Source organism: Mus musculus, chromosome 2, assembly GCF_000001635.26.
Source record: "Mus musculus strain C57BL/6J chromosome 2, GRCm38.p6 C57BL/6J".
NCBI lineage: Eukaryota > Metazoa > Chordata > Mammalia > Rodentia > Muridae > Mus > Mus musculus.
The window spans coordinates 125,118,130-125,131,748 of NC_000068.7; the positions used below are offsets into that span (position 1 = coordinate 125,118,130).

Below are 13,619 nucleotides of genomic sequence, written 5' to 3' on the forward strand. Positions count from 1 at the left end.
AAAATTAAACACATCATGAGCAGTCTTTTTTAATGGACCTAATTGGAAAAATTAATTTATAAGACTTCAATCAAAATACAACTATTATGATGCCATATACTAATACAGAAATAAATAAGATATGGGTATATACCTAAAGTAATCCCTACAGATAAAAATCTGGATTTATATTTAAAACTACAATTTACATTTTTAAAGCAGTATGCAGGTACATGTGTGTGTGCAGGTGCACAGGCATGTCTGTGAGCATATGTATGGAGAGCGGGGGACAGTCTCAGGAATGTCATTCCTATCCTTTGACATAGTGTCTGTCTTCAAACTGAAGCTCACCAAATAGATAAGCCCAAGAATCCTGTCTCCTTCTCCCAAGCATTAAAATTACAAGGACATACATGCTCAATATTTTCACATGGTTCTGGAGAGCAAACGCAGGCCCAAGTGAGGAAAGCACCTTTTCAACTTGCTATCTCCCTAGGACTCAAAAGCTTTAGTCAACCTCAAGTAATTCATTAACAAGTTAACTTAAAAGCATTTTTTAATAAACTTTAATGAGTCAAAATCTATGAGTAATTAAGAAAACAGATTTCTTAAAAACCTCATGGATTATTCTAACAACAAACCAAATTTCATAATCCAGGCTATAAATTCTAAGGTGAGCAATTCTGGAAGGCTATAAACAAACTTCTTTTTTTTGTTGTTTTTGTTTTTTCCGAGACAGGGTTTCTCTGTGTAGCCCTGGCTGTCCTGGAACTCAATTTGTAGACCAGGCTGGCCTCAAACTCAGAAATCCGCCTGCCTCTGCCTCCCCGAGTGCTGGGGTTAAAGGCGTGTGCCACCACGCCCAGCTAACAAACGTCTTGCGGCATTAGAAGGAAAATGTCACTGTTTAGACAGCACTCTCCTGAGCAGGTGACAACACTGCCACAGATAAAGCACATAAAGTCTATAAGAATAAAACCTGTCTTCTCTGCTATCTCTCTACACTGTATCTAGAATGGCAACTAAGCATACCATCTGCTGGATAAGTCATAATTTCTCAACTGTCAGTCAGGATCCACACTCTGGAGGTTGGGAGGATAGCTCAGTTGGTAAAGTGCTCACTTTGCAAAGCTGAGTGCCAAGGTTAGGATCTCCAGCATCCACATAAAAACTCATGTAGGGATGGGGGATGGGGAAGAATGGCAGATTCCTGAACTCTACTGGTCAGCCAAGCTACCCTAATCAGTGAGATTCAGGTTCAATGAGAAACCTCTAAGAAAACATACATGTGTGCATACACACAGAAACATACAGACAAAAACCCAAACTCACCAAAAATGGTGATCCATGCCTGTAATGCCAACAGTCAGAGACAAGCAAAAGAGCTCAAGGCCAGTCTGAACTAAAAAGCACCAAGTTAGTCAGGGCTTAGATTAGACCCTATCTCAAAAACAAACAGAATCCACACTGAACAGACGGCGGCACCATCTGTGAGAAATGCTCCTGTAATCTAGAAAGAAACACTAGAACCAAACTTGCTTCACCAGCTATTCAGATTGTGACAGGGACATCTTCTTCTCTATCAACCTTATTCTTTTATAAGAATAAGGCATGATCTGAAAGGAGTCTTCTCAATTGTTCTAGAATGTGCCTCCTTGTGAATAAAGTTGCATTTCTGAGAATAGAAACAAGCAGCCAAAATCTACAAGGCCTCTCTCTCTCCTCTCTGGTTCCTAGCTCCAGCAGACGGAACAGACCTTCCTTTTTCACTCCTAGGAAGAAGCACCTGCATAACAATGTATCTAACAATGCGCTGTCACTGAGTTCACTGAGCGTCTCCAGGGGAAGTCAGGTAAGAAGAGATCCCTCCTGTCTACTCACAGCGGATGAATTCACTGTGAAAACACACAATTCTCAAGCAGTCACTAAGTTCCTCTACTCTTCACCTGGCTGAATGAAGGTTACATGACTGTAATAAACATTTGCTTACAATACTCTTGACAATTCATTACAAAATACATTATTAGGATATTTTCTTTATGTTTACTTAAAGACTGACCAGAGAAAAACTAAAGATTTCTTTTTAAAAAACCAAACTATAAAATAACCTAGCAATTCCATTTTTTTATTTAATAAAAGAAATAAAACCATCTCAATATCTGAACTCATAGTCACTATATTTTTCATAATAACTAAGATAAGGAACTGAACTAAAAGTCTGCTTACAGATCAAAGACTAATTAAAGAAGGGTGGGAATGGGCATATACATATTCCAGATGTATATATATATACACACACACACACACACACAGGCGGACAGACAGAGGCACATAGAGAGAGAGATCCAGCGTTCAGAAGGAAAGCCTGCCAGCTACAGCAACCTGAAGGACAGTGTGCTAAGTGAAGTAAGCCAGACACAGAAAACCAAATACTGCATGACATCAACAAAACGCAAAGCATCAGGGTATAGTGATCATTACCACAAGTCTAATGAGATGTCTGCCTAAGTATACAAACTTCCAGTAACCAAGTTCTGGAGACAATGTGTAGTAAAATATTTGGAACAATTACAAAAGATGTAGCTACATGAGCTCACAGGTATATTAATTAGTTCAATTACAATAATCATTGTATAATAGCAAATCAAAACATCATGGTTTTGACCTTCACTCATGATAAAACCGATGCTTTTAATCACTTCATCCTACCCTAGTGTTGAATATTTTATAAATAGCACAATATAAATACATCTGTAATCATACAAGACTAATGAAGAGTCACAAAATAGTTACTGCTTTCCTTCCAAAACACTTCAGTGTAGACAGAGAAAACAGGATCTTTAATTCCTGTCTAGAGATGAACAAGCCAACTAAATCTTTTCCATGAGTCTCAGGATCTCAAAATGTCTTCCTCTATTTCTTCAATGGATACTCAGTGAACCTTTAACATTTAAGGTGACAGGATGAAAAGGACAGCCCCCTCTGTCTGCTGTGACTGCATTAATACAAGGTGTTCCAGTCCCAATAGCAGCACATGGCTCACTTCGAAGCAGTGGATGTTGTAAAGCAATGTCTGGTTATCAAATTTCTTTTAATGACTTATCATTGAAAGCATGGTAATCAGCCCAAAGTGTCAACCACCCCACAGGTTGTCACACTGTAGACTCACAGAAGATTCAAGTCCCTAAGTATTCACTGTGACTACCTACGCTGGCCCAGCAGAGGTGTAAGAAATTCCTTAGAGTACATTGGTCTCTACTCAACACTGAGAAAATATGGAAAGAATGAATTAGAATAAGGAAACAATCTGTATTTACTGTTAACAATTGCCCTATATTTTCTCTCCTTAAATTAGAAAATGGTTCTTTCTCACCTCTTTTCCCATCCTGCAATGCAACTGTAGACACTGTATTTTTGGGTCTAATAGAAGTTTAGATACCAGCTTCACAAATACCAACATTATAAGATTCAATGATTATTTTCTTCAGGAAAAAAAAAAAAACAAACAGTGGCACCCTCACTACTAGGTACACATTAGTAATACAACCCTGTACCCCTCAGCCCCATTGCACCCCACAGCTAGAGTCCAGATACTCTAGCCCTTTCCCAAAACACAGTGTGTGCATGGGACGTAGCACAATCTCACACACACTTCACTCTCTGCCTTACTTATAATACCTAAAACAACGCGTGTATCATGTATGCTTACTTTCCATATAGATACAATGTGGGTATTTCCAATTCACCATTAACTCCATGAATACAGAATCCAAAGACACAGAGGGTGACTATATTGTTACAGTCACTCCACTTTTTTTTTCTATTTTTAATAGCAAATCTCTGAAAAAGCCCAAGATCTGACAGGCATAAGAGATAGGCTTTCCTTGCTTTCTGATTTCTCGGTGGTTGATGCATGCACACTCTCCATCCATGAGCAAACTGCACTGACTTTCAAGCCCTGCAAATCTGATACCTGCAAAATTCTGTTCTGCTCACACGATGCTTCCTGTTCAAAAGTCACCAGGTGGGTAGGGAGACGAATGTCCATATTTAAGGTATTCCTAGCCAATTCAAAGGTAACACAACAGGCTCTGTCTAATGGAACGCTCTTAAAGTGCCTCTCCACATATATCATATATCATTTCAAAAATGAATATAGGCATCAGGAAAACAGCAAACACTGAACTTCTAAAGCTCAGGATAGGCCCCAGGGAACTGGGGTAATTCCTCTTAAATACGTTGTCAGTGGTTAAGAAAAAATATACAATGATGTCACCCTAAGAGCGAGACTGTCATAGAGAAGCTGAGGAGCACTACCCCATCTAGTTTGCAACCAATTCAATTCAGCCGGTTTCAACAGACTGGTCCAAATCACTGCCTCAAGTATTTCCACACAAAAGCCAGAAAGACATTTTCCCTTTTCTGACTTCATGTCAGAAAGCATGTGTTCACTGCTTTCTACCGTGGCAGGATGGAGAGGTGGAGGGTGTTTTAACAAATTACTGGCATTATTTTCAACTTCAGTTTTTACAGAATAAGCCATAGGAAAATAAATGTTTGCCTTCACATAGCCCCACGTGACAAGGACAGCCGAGCACAATCTGCCCCTATCCTACTGCCTTACAACTTAAGATCTTATGGATTAACGTCGACTAAATTCTCTACAGACACAGATGACAGATCCAACCTTCAGCCCTCGGGTTTTCTTCTACAAAAAAAGCACTGCATTCGGTGGAGGGGGGGTGTCATTTTGTGGCCTAGCGCCTGCCTGGAGACTGCACGAGGCCCTGGGTTGCGTTCCCAGTTTTGCCAAATTCAGATTTATATTTCAGTAATTTAATTATATCGTAAGTGAATTATAGTAAAATGAAGGCCACTACACACTGAGTTTGTGTTTTTAAAAAAATGAATAAATAAACCAGCCTGCACGGCCCACAACCATCACCGGGTGGGTGGAGGAGACCAAGTCCTCCTTTTTCGAAAGCCAATCAAGAGGAACACAATGGGTTCGGTGAGCTCTAACACTTTGGAAGCCACCACCGCACACGCGGCCCTCACCGGGGCTCGGAACCGGGCCGGGAGGGGAAAGGACCGATGATGTCATCCCTGGGTCCTCCCCGAGGATGAGGCTAGCCTCGGGCCTTTTAAAGGGGACCGTTTTTCCGCGCGCCCGAGGCCGGGGCCGCCAGCACCGCACCTGCTCCCGCCCCGGGGCCGCCCGCGCCTCCCGCCCTGCCCGGCCGCCCTCCCGCCCGGCCGCCCGGGGGAGACAATACATTTTAACGCCGTTGGCGCTGCTGCGCGGCGGTTTCTCGGGCTCGCCGGGGTGCGTGTCTCGCCGCGGCTCAGCCGGTTGCTGCTGCGAGCCGTCGTCACCCGCGGCCGCCTCGGACTTGTCGGCATCGGCCATCCCGCCGCGGGCTCCGCCTCGGCCGCGATGAGGGCTCCGAGCGCTACAATGGCGGCGGCCGGAGAAGCGGTAACGGATCGCGATTTGAAAAGGCCCCGAGCGCTCGGCGGCCGGGATCTCGCGAGAGCGGACGAGGCCCCGCGACTTGGGGAGTGAGTGGGGGCGGGGCTCCGGCGCGGCCACCTGCGGAGGGAGCGCGGGCTGCCTGGGGGGGCAGAGATGGGGGTCCTCGGGGACGGGGCCTTTGGATGAGAGGACTATGGCAGCTCCATCTCTGCGGGTGGATGCTCTACGAACCCGCCAGCGAGCACCGGTAGCTGAGGACAAGTTGACCACTTTCTTTGAGGGCTGAAGATTTTTGTAGACCTTAGCAATCAGCTAAGAGGTCGAAGTTTTTACATTCTCGGGGCAGCTATCGATTTGGACAGTCCATCATTTTCTTAAGAAAACCTGTACAAGGGGGCTGGAGGAGTTCAGCAGTTAGGATGACTTGCTGCTCTTGCCAAGGACCTGGGTTCGGTTCCCAGCACCCACATACAGGAGCTCCAACGACCTCTTCTGACTCCATAGGCGCTGGTATGTCTGTGGTGCACAGATATACATGCAGGCAAACCACACGCACACATGGAAAAAACAAATTGTTTTAAAAGAAGTCTTATACAAGACTAGCTACAAATGCATATTTTGGTTTGGATTATAGATTTTACCCCTAAATACTAAAGATTCATAAACCTGAGTGTCATGATTACACTTCACACTAAAATGGCCTTTTTCAGTTGAAAAAAAAAGCTAAGACCTCCTCAAATGTTTCCTTCTTTAAAAAAAAAGTGAACAGCATAAGGCAGACACAGTTTATTAGAGATGAGAGTCATCTACAAAATTCTGAGTTTGGCGTTCTACCCACATAGTGTCCTAAACACAACAGATACTTTTGTGTTTCTGTACTGTCACCCCTGGGGCCTAATGGTTGCAGTTAGCAGACAGGTGCTGGAATCTGGCAGAGAAAATTAGGCTTTCTCCTCGGCTGAGGCATTTCAGTTCTCCACTTCTCTTCAGGTAAAGACAGCAGTTCCTTCCCTGCAAGGTAGAGATTTAAAGAAAACACTTCATCTAGGGCCAAGTGCTACAGTATCGCAGTCTATCTCTTAAGGCTCCCATGGGGTTTCAATCAAGGAGAAACCAGATTAACCCACCCCACCCCACCTCAACCCTAGATTTCAAAGTATTCACTATTCCATGTATTCTTTTGTTACCATTGAATTTCTCCAAGGAACTCCATCTGACAGTCCTGGACTAGTAGATTCCTGCAAAAACCTTTTTCACATTTCAACACTTTTCAAGAGTTCATCGTGACCAAACCATAATAGAAGGTTCGGAAGGGACACTAGAGCTCTGCTGGAGGAGGACTTTGGGAAACAGCACTATTCAAGAGCTGTAATCGAGCTAAAAGCACAATTTAATTAAACACACACATGAGACTTACCCATACTCCAGAGTATGCCAATTTAAATATCCCATTAAAAGAGCTATTCTTAATGACTGAGCTTTGGGGGGCAGTGTCTTGGAATTTCCAACCCCAATAAGCCTATCTTAAAAAAAAAAAAAAAAACCACGTAATCCAGTTATTATAAGTATAAGATATAAGCCTAGATTGGGCAGATCTAACACTATACTAACATTCCCCAGCTATAAGACCCCTTGCTACTTGTGGTTTCTCCTGGCCACGTGGTTCTGCTCCAACATGGCTATTGTCCTCACTGTCTTCCTTCCTCCTCTCGTCCTCCCTCTTCCCTACTTGTGCCCATTCTCAGAGATCTCCCGTTCTTCCTATCCCACCACTGCCCAAAAAACGGGCTCTCGCCTTTATTGACCAGTTAAAATGGGAAGGTTCGCAGGACTTCACCTGCTGCGACTGCTCTAGGGGGCAACCCCTCTGGAGGAAGCAGAATTAACATCAGAATACAAACAGCACCAGGACAACCCACAACCAAGCAGGATTTAAACTGTGAGCCTAAGATAAATGGCTCTCTGCCTACCCTTTAGCCCCAATCTTGTGAATTCATAAAGAGCTAAGGGTTATCATAACTGAGGATCACTGAGGGGCTCCTAGAAGAGATGAACCTTTCCTTCTCCATGCTGTTGACAGCATACTTAAGGGTAGCGAAATCGACAAAGGAGAATTTAATTCCCTCACTGGGAATTTTTTTTTTCCCAGTTTATGTGTGCACATTGAAAAACTCTTAGGTAACAGATGTTGAAGTGGCCCCCACCCTCCCCCATGGTTCCTACTGCAAAATCGTTATCCTCCACAATTACACAAAATATATATTTTAGTGCTTTGAACACGTGGACCCCACTTAGAACCTCGTTGGCAGTGCTGCCTTGGGAGGCTTAGGAGATGTACTTGTTCCTTGTTGGAGGAAGTACGTCACTAGGGGTAGGCTTTGAGAGTTTAAAGATGCATGCCATTCCCAGTTCACTTTGTATGAACACAATCAAGTGTGTCTCTGCTTCCTGTAAGATAAACGCTCTCAGTTTGCTGCTCCAAATGCCAGCTGCCTGCTGCCATGCCTCCCCAGCATGACTGTGCCTATCCCTCTGCAACTGTAAAACCAAAGAAACTCTTCTGTCAGTTGCCTTGGTCATGGTGATTTATCACAGCAATAGAAAATAAACTAATACAATATTGCTGGAAGAAAGTCAAAGGACCACTTACTTTTCTTTTTAAAAATTGGAATGTCTAGCCGGGCGTGGTGGTGCACACCTTTAATCCCAGCACTTGGGAGGCAGAGGCAGGTGGATTTCTGAGTTTGAGGCCAGCCTGGTCTACAGAGTGAGTTCCAGGACAGCCAGGACTACATAGAGAAACCCTGTCTTGAAAAACAAAACAAAACAAAACAAAACAAAACAAAACAAAACAAAAAAATGGAATGTATATTTGCATGTATGTGTGAGAAAGGGAAGGAAGCCTTCTTACATATTAGAAATGTAACTCCAAAATCCGGTCTTTTCTGTTAATAGCTTAACACCACCTTATCATACTGTTACCTTAACATACTTTATCCTTTATTATCACCTGCTAGTAATAGTAACCAGATGGGCCTTCTTAATCTTTTTAAGAAAATGAAGTACCCAGGGTACATCCTAGAGACATGACAAATGAAATGGCTGAGTTGGGAAACACTTAGTAAGTGTTCTTTGCTATTTGGAGCTTGAAAAAGAGAGTTTACAGGTCTAAGGCTATTTCTCAGTGGTGGAGCTCCTGTCTAACACAGTATATTCCATAGTACTGTGCACTTCTCTGTTTGCAGTTCCTTCTATAGTGAAAATATAGGTGTTTATTACTGGGTAACAGAAACATTTTAACCACTTTCTGCTTCCTTCGCTTAAGTCACCCTGCCTGTACCTTGGTGGCGTCACTCAATAACTCCAAGCCAAACCAGATTAGATTGCTGGGAGCCCTGCCCACTTCCCTGTACAGAAAGAGATACTACCTCTCCTTAGGACACGGAAGAATTCAGCTTCCTCCACCCAAAGGCATGGAGATTTATCTGTCCTCATTTTGGCAATCAAACTCTAAAGAGTACCAAGGTAATTAGTTATCTTGTATTAGATGTAGTCTTTAGTTGAAATATTTATATTTTTGAAGTATTGTTCTCAAGCTTTGGTTTTGTTTTGTTTTGTTTTTGTTTTTTGTTTTGGTTTGGTTTTTTGAGACAGGGTTTCTCTGTGTAGCCCTGGCTGTCCTGGAACTCACTCTGTAGACCAGGCTGGCCTTGAACTCAGAAATCCGCCTGCCTCTGCCTCCCGAGTGCTGGGATTAAAGGCGTGTGCCACCACCGCCTGGCTCTGTTTTCAAGCTTTAATTATAGTATTTGGGACAGAAAGTAAAGTTTTTAGAATGACAAGTTGCCAGGACCAATCCCTGTGCTGCTATGAGTATTTGAAGATAATCCTTAAAAGCTGATAGAGAGGATAACAAACAAAACCAACCATCTTCATCTTATTTCCTGATAGGAAATATACAGATAACGATAACTACTTGTGATTGTCTGTATGTGCTTGGCCCAAAGAGTGGCACTACTAGAAGGTATGGCCTTGTTGGAGTAGGTGTGTCACTGTGGGTGTGGGTTTAAAACCCTCACCCTAGCTGCCTGGAAGTCAGTCTTTCACTAGCAGCCTTTCAGAAGAAGATGTAGAACTCTCAGCTCCTTCTGCACCATGCCTGCCTGGATGCTGCCATGCTCCCACCTTGATGATAATGGACTGAACCTCTGAACCTATAAACCAGCCCCAATTAAATGTTGTCCTTATAAGAGTTGCCTTGGTAATGGTGTCTGTTTATAGCAGTGAATCCCTAACTAAGATAGAAATGGGTACCAGGGACTGTAGTATTACTGTGATAGGCCTGACCATGCTTTTGTTTGGAGGAATATGGATTTTGAGACTTTACAAAGCAGTGGGATGCTTTAAATGGGGCTTAATGGGCTATCCTAGTAGGAATATGAAAGACGTTGCTGAGTATGATTTGAACTGTGCAGACCTTGACGGAGAGATTTCAGTGTGGAGAAGAATTTCAGAATGTGACCTAGAGACAGTTTTTGTGGTACTTTGTTAAAGAATGTTGGCTTCTTTTTGCCCTTGTCTGAAGAGTCTACCTGAGTCTAAGGTAAAGAGATTCATATTAATTGCATTGACAAAGGAAGTCTCAAAAAAGCCCAACAAAGACTTTGTTCTCTGGTTAAGTCTCATGGAGAGCCTTTTGAACAAGCATAGCAAGCTTAGAAAGGAAAAATATAAAATATATGGTTCAAGTATTAAAGGGGCACCAGGAAGTGACATGGAACTGAATCCTATATTCTAGAAGATAACAGATGAAGGGATTTTGGGGGCAAGATCCTACCCAGCTAAATTTAGATCCAGGCATGCTGGTACAGATCTTTAATCCCAGGAGACAAAGCCAAACAGATCTCTAAATTCAAGGCCACCCAGGGACAAAGCAGGTTCTAGGTGAAGAAAAGCTTAAATCCAGGCGTGGTGGTGCACGCCTTTAATCCCAGCATTACAGAAGACAGAGCCATGCAGATCTCTGAGTTCAAGTCAATCTATAGAGCAAGGTCCAGAAAAGCTAAGTTTAGGAGGAGAGTTGGAAAACAGAAAGCTGGTAATAGAGTAAGTGGAGCCATGTTCCAGCCACAGAAAGCAGAAGACCTTGGCATCTTCAGCCATATGGCTCTGGCTAAAGAGTGAAAAGTAGGAAGGACTACTGGGACAATTGAAGCTGGTTAGCTGGAGCTAAGAAATTAGCAGTGACTAAGAAGGGACCAGCATCACTGAGGTGTGACCTTCTGGGAAGTGTTTTCTGAGAACACAAAGCTGTGTTCCAAATGTGATTTTTCTTATCATAATACGTTACAGAAGAGTAGACTGAATCTATTTCACGTCAATGGATTTTGTTCACAGCTTAAGTATGTTAAGATATATGGAATCTATTATTGTGAATAGAAATAAACTTGATAGCATGTATTTCCATTGTTTTCATTTCTGTTTCAGGTGGGAAAAAAAAGCAAAGTTTCTGATTCATCCTTTAGATATTTTATAGGAGGAGGGGCCTCATGCAGAGACCTTTATGCTTTCATGACAACCGCTTTGGCTGGAAGAGCAGAAGTTGAGTTACTGTTAGAGTTTAAAACAATTAGGAAGGGCAAAAATCAGGAGGAACCACCAGTATTGGTCTCTGTGAGCTGTGAAGGCCTGGAGACACCTAGGGTGCTGGTGCAACACCCTGTCTGCCCTTGTTCAGACCCACTGTCTTAGGGTTCCTATTGCTGCGAAGAGACACCAAGACCCCAGCACTCATAAAGAAAAACATTCCACTGGGGCTGCTTACAGTTCAGAGGTCAAGTCCATTATCATCATGGTGAGAAGCATGACAGCTTGAAGCCAGACCTGGTGCTGGAGAAGGAGCTGAGAGTTCTACAGTTCAACAAGCAGCAGGAAGAGACTGAGACACACTTCCTCCAACAATGTTACCTCTCCTGATAGTGCCACTTCCTATGGGCTAGACGTTCACGCACACATAAGTCTATGGGGCCATTCCTAGTCAAAACCACCACACCCACCAAATTACCTGCAGCAGCTGCTGGGACAAATACTTTCTCCTCTGCTTCCTGGGAAATTTGCAACACTGTTCTTCATTGGCAGAACTGAGGTTGGAAAGCACCTAGAAAGGGATTTTTGAAGGTGAGGTCGGAAGGATGAGGACGATGTTGACTAGTCACAGGTCATACACAGTGCAATTTCCAAGCCACTTGTCAAAACCACTACAGAGGCATCTATAAGCCTAAGGCAAATGATAGCATAACTGAAGCAGGGGAAACCAAATGTACTTTATGATATATTTAGACTTCACATATTTGACTAAGAACAAAAATAACAGGGAGAATACAAGGGAAGATTGAGTTATGAAAAAATGATCAGAAAAAAAAAAATCACTAGATAGGAATGTTCAAGATAGCCCAGGCAGTCCAGATGAGCCAAGAGGAAAGGGGGAGTTCGTGAATGTGCCCTGGGCAACAGACCACTATCTCAGAGCTTGCCCAGTCCAGCTGTGCACGTGGACTTAGCTATTTGGTTTTCACTTGGTAGTCAAAACATACAGAGAAAAGCAAGTATAAAACAACAATTTCCCTCAATTTGTTGACATCCTCACTTGTCAGTTATTTATTGGTGAGCTGATATTATAGAATTGTATACTGTAACAGGAAAAAAAGACTTATTTTGAAATAACGTAAGTTAGTTCCTATGTATTATATTGTCCAGCTCAAAAGTTTGTGAAGACTGTGCTGAAAGTAGCATATTCTTTTGTTTGTTTGTTTGTTTTTTGAGACAGGGTTTCTCTGTGCAGTCCTGGCTGTCCTGGAACTCACTCTGTAGACCAGGCTGGCCTCGAACTCAGAAATCTGCCTGCCTCTGCTGGGATTAAAGGCATGTGCCACCATGGCCCGGCGAAAGTAGCATATTCTATTTAAGGGCTTAAGTTCTGGTTTAAATGAAACCATAGAGGCATGTGAAGAGTAAAATTAAAACCAATTAAGTGAAACCTCATGTTAATAATCACTCAGAGCTGAAACATCAGGTACATCTTTCTTTGCAAAAATGTTCCTAGTAAAATATTACATTGCCAATGAGACTCATCAAACCGGCCAGCGTAAGGTCATTGTCCATGCTGGACTACCATCAGCGTGAGTCTCCTCTCAGGCCACTCAGGCCGTTTCTTCACTGTTGACAAAGTCCAACACTGTCATCTCCTAATTCGGTCCAAATCATCCCATTACCAAACTCTCCCATCCCATTTTAGCACATTCAGCACCTGATAGTCCTGAGATGGAAGATGATAAAATGACCCGGGGGTGGGGTGGGGGGAGGAGCTTTAAGGTAAAAAGAAAGGAGGCAAACTATGATTTTACAAAACAGAGGGGAAAAAAGCAAAAGAAAAAAGAAAGAACTTCAAAGCTCTCTTTACCCAACTGCACACTGGGGACGAAGGAGCCCCTGCTCTAGTTTGTCACAGAGGCTTTTGAATGGGCTCCTGGAATGCTCTTGGGATCTCCAGGGAGTACAGGACATGCTGCTCTGAGAGCAGAAAATCTACAGTTGTGTCTCTTTTGGAGAGGTAACATATTTCTTACTAAGATTTCAAAAGCATCCTTATCCCTCCCTCCAAAAAGATTAAAATAACCATGGAGCGCAAAGGCAAAAAAGGACATCCAGGAGTGATAGAGGAATGTGTTTAAAAAGCAATCAACTTCAAAATACAAATAATTGCCTAAATATATTCTAAAATTACTAGGTTCAAATTTTAAATGGAAAACTAAGTTACTCTAATAAAGTAATTATACAAAAATTAGTCTACATTTTTTCTTCCACATAGTAATTATGTTACTAATATTTGAGTCAACTGTACTGTTCTATAAGAGTACCAGTCACATTAGATGATTCTACCTCAGTTAACCACCAACAAGACAAGATGCAGATTCCTCAGAAAAGAAGAAAGCACCATTCTGGCTTTATTGTGACTTTAGGAAATTATCCCAATATAAAAGACTTGAGAGCAAAAATCTCCAGTGAAGAGTCTTCAGGCAAGCAAACCATCCTCTGAAAAGGGTCCTAGGCTGATTTAGTGAAGTCTGGCTTTATATTTCATTGTAACATGATCTTTCCATACATT

At 42.6% G+C, this 13,619-nt stretch overlaps 1 protein-coding gene and 1 long non-coding RNA gene across 16 annotated transcripts in view; one reads left to right on the forward strand and one right to left on the reverse strand.

Moving 5' to 3' along the window:
• Myef2 (myelin basic protein expression factor 2, repressor) overlaps positions 1–5,531 on the reverse strand; it is a 42,686-nt gene extending 37,155 nt beyond the window's left edge. For 6 of the 15 annotated variants that reach the window (XR_001781149.2, XR_001781148.2, XM_030248228.1 and 3 more), the window contains exon 1: positions 5,256–5,505. Coding sequence is in view for 8 of the 15 variants with exons in the window: in XM_030248228.1 (XP_030104088.1) it covers positions 5,256–5,389 (134 nt within the window). In the remaining 7 variants the exon portion in view is untranslated. Of the gene's footprint in view, positions 1–5,255 lie in introns of all 15 variants that reach the window. The other 9 variants (XR_001781152.2, XR_001781151.2, XR_003951183.1 and 6 more) reach the window with 5 other exon arrangements.
• Gm46759 lies at positions 5,515–8,088 on the forward strand. The gene is made up of 2 exons (XR_001783448.2): positions 5,515–5,965; positions 6,660–8,088. It is a non-coding gene; the product is annotated as a predicted gene, 46759 (long non-coding RNA).
• The last annotated feature ends 5,531 nt before the right edge of the window (positions 8,089–13,619 follow it).